The sequence below is a fragment of the Oncorhynchus kisutch genome, linkage group LG6 (assembly GCF_002021735.2).
Source record: "Oncorhynchus kisutch isolate 150728-3 linkage group LG6, Okis_V2, whole genome shotgun sequence".
Lineage (NCBI taxonomy): Eukaryota > Metazoa > Chordata > Actinopteri > Salmoniformes > Salmonidae > Oncorhynchus > Oncorhynchus kisutch.
The window spans coordinates 67,320,841-67,330,395 of NC_034179.2; the positions used below are offsets into that span (position 1 = coordinate 67,320,841).

At 41.6% G+C, this 9,555-nt stretch overlaps 1 protein-coding gene across 2 annotated transcripts; it reads left to right on the plus strand.

Annotated features, from left to right (window-relative positions):
* The first annotated feature begins 296 nt into the window (after positions 1-296).
* LOC109893251 (ATP synthase F(0) complex subunit C3, mitochondrial-like) lies at positions 297-6,311 on the plus strand. Of its 2 annotated transcripts, none has more exons than XM_020486376.2 (5): positions 297-445; positions 1,896-1,943; positions 4,581-4,655; positions 5,566-5,744; positions 5,986-6,311. In XM_020486376.2, the coding sequence occupies exons 2-5, from the start codon at positions 1,905-1,907 to the stop codon at positions 6,098-6,100; spliced, it is 408 nt and encodes a 135-aa protein (XP_020341965.1). In that variant the 5' UTR covers positions 297-445; positions 1,896-1,904; the 3' UTR covers positions 6,101-6,311. The 2 variants fall into 2 exon arrangements, with proteins under 2 accessions (XP_020341965.1, XP_020341966.1); XM_020486377.2 differs by having other exon boundaries at positions 318-445; positions 5,960-6,311.
* The last annotated feature ends 3,244 nt before the right edge of the window (positions 6,312-9,555 follow it).

Consider the following 9,555-nt stretch of genomic DNA (forward strand, 5'->3'; position numbering starts at 1 on the left):
CTGCAGGTCATTTAAAGCGTACCAATTCCTTTACTCCTAAAATGTTGGAAGTAGGCGGGACGTCCTATACACTGTCCAATAGAAATCAAGGACACTGGATGTAGTTTGAAATGTTAACGGGAATATGGTCCAATGGGGAAAGGAAATAGGATTCGAGTCCATTCTTACCATACGTCAGCGTTTGAGTCACCCAGCCGCCCTAAATACTGTCAACCAATTGCAAGCATTGTAGTTCATTGAAAGCTCCACTATAGGTTAGGTTAAAAGTAGTGACAAGCTAAACATGAAATCACAGTCGAAGGAGGTTTCCTTTTGTCCAATGGACGTTTAAGGACGTGGTAACTAAGATTATAAATGACAAGGTGACAGCTGTCAGAGTGCACATTGACTGCTGCTGTGAGCGAGAATTAGTAATCTAGGACCCCGTGTGTACTGTAACATTAAGGTGAGTTAATAATTTAGGGTTTCAGTGTGACGCATTATTTTGTCATTTCGGTATGGTTATAATCGCATTGTGAATATTTTGAAATGTTCTGTCAGCATTGTGGGGGCGAAAATAAATTGTTAGCATGCTAGCTAGCCATGCAATGTAGGTGAAGTTGACGGCCATTCAATGATTTCTTCTAAAAATATATTCGTACTGTAGAATTCTTACCAGAGAATTGTCTACATGGTCAGGCGCGAATACTGTTGGGAAATAAACATGCAAATATTAATATGCGAAACCATTCATTTTGGGGTACAACCGAATCTAAACTGCGGTGAAGCTTCTGCAAAATGTCTGACTTGCTCGTCCATATCTGGGCCTAGTAATCCAGTGCATGTTTTCGGTCATTATGGATTCATGTCTCCGAGGATTGAGAAGGACGTTTAACAATTTGTGTCAATATCTAGTCCTGTACCAAATGCAGCGTCCTTGTATTTAAATCCTGTATTGGTGTCCGAGGGTCATTTTTGACCTTCACGTCTCGAGCTGGCTAGCCAAATCCTCCCACCTATCTAATAACGTTAGCAGTGTCCGTCTGAAGTATATTACATTTAGCTAGCTATGGCTAACAAGCTACCCGGGTTATCCAAGTAACGTTTCATGCTTTCATCTTTTTGCAAATCGCTGCTACCCTCATTGTATGTGAAATGGGTCTAATAAGCCACATTCAAGCATGGACAATTTAGTTTAAGTTTCCCCCATGGTGATTCCTTCCGTTGTCATTCGTGCTAACTACCTGCCCAGGGGCGGAATGGCGACAGGGAAGGAGGGGGGTGTACTGTATTAAAGCGTGTGGCGTTTTTTTTTACCATGAATTCAGCTAGTTTATTATTTTTTAACACTCAGGCAAGCTAGCCATGCTTGAATGTCTGGGTCATGTGCACTGGTGCTACCTACACAATTGGATTAATTAGCATTAGACATCTCTGTAGTCGAAGTTGATCATCGTTTAACTCCCCACTTAGTATTTTGAAAGGATCTTGTTTAATGCTTCACTGTCATTTGCTTTGGGCTCTTGCCACATTCAATCAAGCCTTGCTATTTTCATGCATTTTCACTTACAATCTTTACACCCATGTCATAAGATTAGTTAACTTGATTCTTTATTTGCGCTGAGTTGTAACCTTGTGATTCTACATTCAGACTTTACAACATAACATTAGTCTGCCTTTTGCGCATCCTCTTCCCTGATGCACATGGTCAAATGCTTGACTGGTTACACCTACAGCTCAGGTCACCATTACTGTACCTTTAGCAGGGCTGTAGTTAATGGAAGTCATGCACAACTCTTAACTTTTTTGGGGGGTCCAAACGACCGTGCTTAAAGATGCCTGTTGAATTGATAGGACATTTCATGGTGGTGCAAATTAGCAGTTCAAAAAATGTAATATCTCATCTCTCTCCACAGGCACCAACCATGTACGCCTGCGCTAAGTTTGTCACCTCACCTGCTGTGGTATGTATTCTTTGACACTACAATGTCACTGTTTGATCCTCTACCAGTCGTACCTTATCAGTCTAGATCTAGCACTTACAATCCTGTTTAGCTATAAGATGCGCAGCAAATGAGTGTCCTTGGTAAGGAATATCACATTTTATATGTCACATGCGACGAATACAACGGGTGTCAGGATGCTCTCGATGGTGCAGCTGTAGAACTTTGAGGACCCATGCCAAATCTCTTCAGTCTCCTGAGGTGGAATACGTTTTGTCGTGCCCTCTTCATGACTGTCTTGGTGTGTTTGGACCATGATACAGGGATGCAAACTAGTCACATTCTGGCTAAATTTGCCGTTTTGAATCCAAAATTGGTGACCTACGTGATTCGTGTTGGTCCGTTGAGGGGGTGGGGGGCTTTGGCTCACTACTGTCTGTAAGCGAACGAGTGGCGTGCGTTTGAAGCATTAACGTTGGATGTATCCAAGGCTCAGCCAATCGTTCACACAACAGAATGCAGCACGTGACTGAAGAGACAACCAATTTGCTAGTTACATCATCAGCGTGAGGGAGAAAGTTTGAGATCATGGTGTGAAAATTACCTTGCTAATAAAGTCAGACTGCTAATGTTGGTAACCTAACCAATTCGCTATAGTATTAACTGGTTTACTACTCCTTGCCGTTCCTCAAGTTATTATGTGTTAACGTTGCTTCCTGGTAATCTGTTTTTGAAATGTTAACTAGCTAACAAACTAACCACTATCTGTTAACCACATTTGGTGGCAATGAGGTTTTGCAATGAGGTTTTGCCAACAAAGGGTATCATGCGCTGCTGGCACATTGTACACTTTGCCTGTGGACCTCTATTCTAGAATGCAATGTAGCCTAAAGATATTGCTTTTGTTGCATTGAACTTGACAGTAACCTGTGTGTGAGGGAGGATTATACAATTTTTTTTTTTTGTCAGTGAATGTTATTTTTGCACATGCTGCCTTGTGCACTTGATCGTGTACTATAGTGGCCACTATAATAGAGCATAAGTAGGCATTCTATTTGTTCCATTCTATTTCTACTTTAAGATAATTTTTTTTCCACCAAGTGCAATATTTAGGTGTGTGGTCACAAGTGTTCTAGGCTCTCATGGCTAACTGCAATATTAGTGTGTTTTTTTTCTTACGGCTTCTGTCATTTGCAGTGAAGTCCAGGCAAACATTGGATTGCTTTCTTTACATTTGTTTTTAGCTGTGAGTTAGGTTCACATTAACCACTTTATTTTACATAGACTGATCCTGTAGATCATATTTGTTGTTCCATTAGTTAAACTGCATTTCCCCCTAGCAGGGACTATATATTTTTTGCATGTTTCAGTGTATAAAAGTGTTTCCTTTCTGGGCCCTCACCAGCTTGTGTCCCTGGTGATCTTTTGCTGGTTATGTGGACACCAAGGAACTTGCCGCTCTCAACCTGCTCCATTACAGCCCCATCACTGAGAATGGGGGTGTGTTTAGTCCTTTTCCTGTAGTCCACAATCATCTCCTTTTATCTTGATCACGTTGAGGGAGAGGTTATCCTGGCACCACACTTCCAGTTCTCTGACCTCCTCCCTATAGGCTGTGTCATCATTGTCGGAGATCAGGCCTACCACTGTTGCATCGTCTGCAAACTTAATGATGGTGTTGCAGTCATGGGTGAATGGGGAGTACAGGAGGACTGAGCACGCACCACTGAGGGGCACCCGTATTGAGGATCAGCATGGTAGATGTGGTGTTACCTACCTTTACCACCTGGGGGTGGCCCATCAGGAATTCCAGGATCCAGTTGCAGAGGGAGGAGTTTAGTCCCAGGGTCCTTAGGTTAGTGATGTGCTTTGAGAGCATAATGGTGTTGACTGCTGAGCTGTAGTCAGTGAATGGCATTCTCACATAGGTGTTCCTTTTGTCCAGGTGGGAAAGGGCAGTGCCGTGCAATAGAGATTGCATCGTCTGTGGATCTGTTAGGGTGGTATGCAAATTGGTGTAGGTCTAGAGTTTCTGGGATAATGCTGTGAACTATGACCAGCACATGAGAAAGCACTTTTTTTTTTTAAAGGTTGATGATTGAAAGAATAGTCTATGGCAGTGTTACCTGTATGCATGACCAGTGGTCAGCTAGGGATATATTGGGACAACATCACCTTGTAGTTTAATCTAACCCTATAGTACTCCGTTTTTACTAAGGACAAGATTTGGATTGGTCATGACATGACAACGGTGCACCTGAGACTGTTCCAGTACCCCTTGTATATAGCCCCGCTATTGTTATTTACTGCTACGCTTTAATCATTTATTCTTAGCTCTTACTTTTTACGTATTTTCTGAACTGCATTATTGGTTAAGGGCTTCTAAGTAAGCATTTCAATGTAAGGTAAGACCTGTTGTATTTGGCTCATGTGACAAATAAAATTTGGTTTGACATTGCCGTTCTACCGGTCTTCATGCCTCTAATCCTCCTAGACTTTAGACTATTAGATGCACCTCTAGGGTCATAATCTTGGCGTGCTCCAGAACTCACCTCAGTGTAATCTACGTTTGGTAGTCTGTTAGTAATGATTGTAAGTAGAGCTTGTTACATGCTTTTAAGTCTGTCTAGGAGTCTGATGTGTAGTTGTCTCTTGCAGCTGCGTGGGGGGTCCAGAGTCCTCGCCCGGCCAGTCTCGGTCTTCAACAGACCTGAAGCCAGAAGTGAGCAGCAGGTAAGCCTCTTTAAACCCTGTGACCGACGCGTTGACAGTTCGGTGGTTAGGTTTGTGTACACCTTTTCCAATTGCCCCTTTTTTGTGTTAACCTGAAACCATTTAGGCCATTTTTATGTTCATAAAGTATATTTTTAACTCCTCAGTAACCCTTATTGCCTCTTCAGTTGTATTTATCCATTACACCAGACTACTTTAAATCCCTGTATGGGGAAATACTAACATGGCCAGTGCTTAAGTAAGACTGGTATCCAGGCTGTCCTTGTGACCATTTCCAAGGATCCCTTCAGGACTCTGTGCAACCATTTTACTCGAATATCCGCCTTAATGTTTTTCTGTCCTACCTGGAATTTAAATGTAGGAGCACCAGTGTGCCTAGAGAAATTAAGGATTTTAGCTTTATTACATGAAATATTTTTCATAGTGCTCCTATATTTCTTTGTGCCTACACACATGTTCCTTGTAAAAATAAGATGAATTTAAAAAAGGCACTGGAGCACTCTGCACTTGTTGCCCTTGACCGGTCTCTTGAGCAGCACTTTAAACCTCTGCACTAGTCTGTTCTTCTTGATAGGTTCTGTTCTGGGCCTTTATTCAGTGTGGTCAATGTACTACTCATACACCGTAATAGTACTGAAATGTATTACGCCTTACAGTTCCTTCTGTTCCATAACATTCCACTCCTAAACAAACCCCAGTTCCAGATGTGTCCCTAGCCCTTATCTGTTATTACATATCAGTTCAGACTACCAGAAGGGTCAAGGTGAAAGCAATAGGGAGCTAAGCTTCCATTGTTTTGGAGTGGTGGGCTATTCTACTATCTACACATGTCAGGTGGCCTCAGGTCCATTTCAGTCTCTAGCTCCTCTATGTTCTGATTTGACTGTGCTGCACCCTGCATCTTCCCCAGGCCCTGTTGCCTGTCAGTGTGGCTTCTCTTCTAACCCGGGGGTTCCAGACCAGCGCTATCTCCAGGGACATCGACACTGCCGCCAAGTTCATCGGTGCTGGAGCCGCCACAGTGGGTGTGGCGGGATCAGGGGCTGGAATTGGAACTGTGTTCGGTAGCTTGATCATCGGCTATGCCAGGTAACTGATGAACGAAAAGGATTCAATCGTTTGTGAAAGTGGGCAGATATAGAAGCAAAATTGGATGCAGATCATTGATTGTGGGTGGCAGGGAAATGCTAACATTTTAGCACAAGATTATTGGAGAGTGAGCCGGATCCTATAAATTTGGGTTCATATCATTAATGAACAAATTGCTACTGGTGCTGTCGGCCAGCCTAAATCATAACTTCCAGTCCTCTCCTCTTTGTCTCTCTGACAGGAACCCCTCCCTGAAGCAGCAGCTCTTCTCCTACGCCATCCTGGGCTTTGCCCTGTCTGAGGCAATGGGGCTCTTCTGTCTCATGGTGGCGTTCCTCATCCTGTTCGCTATGTAATTTAGTCTCTCCCATCCCTGTCACCTCCCTTCTCCCAGGGAATTGGAACTCTTGATGCGATGCTCATGAGGCCGTGGCACCGCCATTCCAATCAAAATCTACGATTACAAATCCTGCCTTTCTATGTTCCCCTTTTTTTTCAGAAGTTTTACGTAAGAGCTCGCTTTGATTTAGACTGTCTGTCTGAATAAATGGTTGGGATAACTATAAACTTGTCAGTCCTTATTTTTCAGTGGTGTTTGGGTGCTGGACTTGAAGACATATATAAAAGAGTAACTAAAAGTACTAGTTAAATTGTCACATTGAATACAATATAAGCTAAATGTACTAGGGGCGGAAGGGTAGCCTAGTGGTTAGAGCGTTGGACTAGTAACCGAAAGGTTGCAAGTTCGAATCCCAGAGCTAACAAGGTACAAATCTGTCGTTCTGCCCTGAACAGGCAGTTAACCCACTGTTCCTAGGCCGTCATTGAAAATAAGAATTTGTTCTTAACTGATTTGCTTGGTAAAATAAAGGTAAAATTAGTACAGGGATGAGGTCTCAACTTCCTGTTGCGTTTCGAATAATAGAATACACAAGGTGCAATTTACGTAAAATGTAGTTGTGCATCAGCAGTCGCTCAATTAGCCCATGTCACGCAAAGCATCTTTAGATTGGGTAATTAGTCTCGAAACCAGCTACGTAAACTTGTAAGAATTGAGGTCGAATTACCAACGTTTTGATCATCAGTTATATTAACTGCAAGCATTTGCCTCCCCTATGGCAATGTGTAGAATTTCAGGAAACTTTTAAACAATATTTTTGGGGTCTTCACTGTCACGAGCAGGGCTGATCAAATGTTTTGCTCGCAGGGTGGTGGGTATGGATGTGGCTACGCAGAGCCACTGCGGATCCAATTTATTTTTGTTGCCCCCTACCCCAATTAAAGTTTCCATCCCTCTACTAGTTTATACAGTGTAGAAAACATTAGGAACACCTTCCTAATATTGAGTTTTGCCCTCGAACGGCCTCAATTTGTCAGTGCATCGACTAGTTGTCATGCATTCCACAGCGACGCTGGCCCATGTTGACTCCAATGCTTCCCACAGTTGGCTGGATGAGCTTTGGGTGGTGGACCGTTCTTGATACACACGGGAAACTGAGTGGAAAAACACAGTAGCGTTGCATACATACTCAAACCGGTGCACCTGGCACCTTCCATACCCCGTTCAAAGGCACTTAAATATTTTGTCCTGTTCATTCACCCTCAATGGCACACACAATGTCTTGAGACTTAAATTTTTATTTAACCTGTCTCTCCTTTGTCTACACTGAAGTGGATTTAACAGGACATCAAGGGATTATAGCCATCTGGTCAGTCTGTCAAAGAAAGAGCATGCTTTGTACTTTTGGTGTATATGTAATACCATTTTTAGTCTGCACAAAATGTTGATATACAGGCTTGCTTGCCGCAATTTACTTTTGACTTGATTCAAAAGCTGAATTTGGAAATGATCCCTTTTCCTAAGTAGAGTTTAACTTTGCACAGTCTAGCAGTAAACCATGCTTTCCTCAGATATTTTTGAGTTGCAAGAGTATAGAATGAGGGGAAGCAAGTAATTGATTGACTTGTGAGATTCACCCATGGCGTAGCCACAGGGTATAGGTGTTTTCCACATTTCCTACACCTGCCCTGTCCATTGCTTTTGAATGCAAGAGGGGGAGCATATGTGCACACTTTGGGGGGGAGAATATGACTTCTGCACAGACATGAGTGCCTAGGTGTTTCTGGACAACAATTTGACCTTTTTGGGTGGGTGAGCCAGTGTTACAAGAGGATGAACCACATCTTTGAGTGCTTGAAATTAAGTACATTTTTAAATTGGCTATGCTGTATACTTTCTTAATTCAGATGGTGAAGCTGAAATGTTTCATTTGGCTCTATTTTGGATTTGAGATGACATGTTTTATATGCCGCAACAATCCTGAATGTCACCTTTTTAAGGGTATTTGTCACCTTCAAATGGGGGAACTAGATGCATACAGTGCTTTTATTTCTAAATGGTTGAACATATGCATGAACATACCCTCAAATGAAAGGTGATGCTCTGTACTGTCGCGTAATATAAAACATTTGAGCTCAAATCCAGAATGCTGGAGTATAGGGCCAAGTTAAAAGTTGTAGCTTCACTGTCTATATAAATATGAATGAGTTTTATTCTCTAGGGTAGTAGTTCCCAACTTTAACAAATATTCTATGACACTTAAAGTCCCTATAAATGTATTTAGTGGTAATGACAATTTCATCTGATCGATACTGCAAATCTATTCTGTGACAAATGTTTTTATATATACCCTATTTAATATTATGAATATTTTCATAGTTCTGATAGTTCCTTACTCATTTTGGTTGATTTGTGTTTAGCCCTTTAAGTGTATTCTGCCAATGTGGACCAGATTAATTACATTTTTTTAGCTCCGGTAAAGTAGGTCTTTAGTTTAGAAAGGTTTGGGCTACAGAGAAGCGGTTTTCTGTATTTTAAAGGCACAACCACCGACACAAGCAATGCGCCATTTGTTTCTATGACAGATGCTGTTCTATAGCTTAGCCCAGTCATATATTAAGACATATTTCTCTGACTGAACCTGATCAGACTTGCCGATTTAAAATGATACAAATTACTTTGCTCGTGGTGTCCGCCCCTCAAATACAAATGTAACAGTCTGAGCACACTGGACTTGAAACAACGATACATATGTAACCATGTGCCATTTAATGTACTATCTGACCTGCACTAGTGCTCCCAAGTCTAAATGCTATGTGCATTCACTATACTGGTGAGAATGTACAACTTCAATCACTAATGGAAAAAGTGACTGTCTGAATGGAAGAATTTAACTATTAAATATTTTCTGGTAGGAGACAGTTAAGAGGACACCCAGGATGTTCTATAACCCTGAGTTAAACTAAAGCAATCTTCTATAAATTTACAAGTCAACATTTAAAATAAAATAAAAATGTAACTCAACTCATTTACGTTATAATCCACGTCAAGGTACAATTGAAGTCGGAAGTTTACATACACCTTAGCCAAATGCATTTAAACTCCATTTTTCACAATTCCTGACATTTAATCCGAGTAAAAATTCCCTGTTTTTGGTCAGTTAGGATCACCACTTTATTTTAAGAATGTGAAATGTCATAATGATTTCTTTGAGCTTTGATTTCTTTCATCACATTCCCAGTGGGTCAGAAGTTTACATACACTAAATTAGTATTTGGTAGCATTGCTTTTAAATTGTTTAACTTGGTTCAAACGTTTCACGTAGCCTTCCACAAGCTTCCCACTATAAGTTGGGTGAATTTTGGACCATTCCTCCTGACAGAGCTGGTGTAACTGAGTCAGGTTTGTAAGCCTCCTTGCTCGCACACGCTTTTTCAGTTCTGCCCAATTCTATAGGATTGAGGTCAGGGC

What these genes read in the sequence shown, in the direction of transcription:
- LOC109893251 (XM_020486376.2), top strand. Translation starts at nt 1,905, where the DNA reads ATGTACGCCTGCGCTAAGTTTGTCACCTCACCTGCTGTG. An exon ending in AAGCCAGAAGTGAGCAGCAG is followed by an intron (nt 4,656 to 5,565) that starts GTAAGCCTCTTT and finishes CATCTTCCCCAG; the next exon opens with GCCCTGTTGCCTGTCAGTGT. An exon ending in TTGATCATCGGCTATGCCAG is followed by an intron (nt 5,745 to 5,985) that starts GTAACTGATGAA and finishes TCTCTCTGACAG; the next exon opens with GAACCCCTCCCTGAAGCAGC.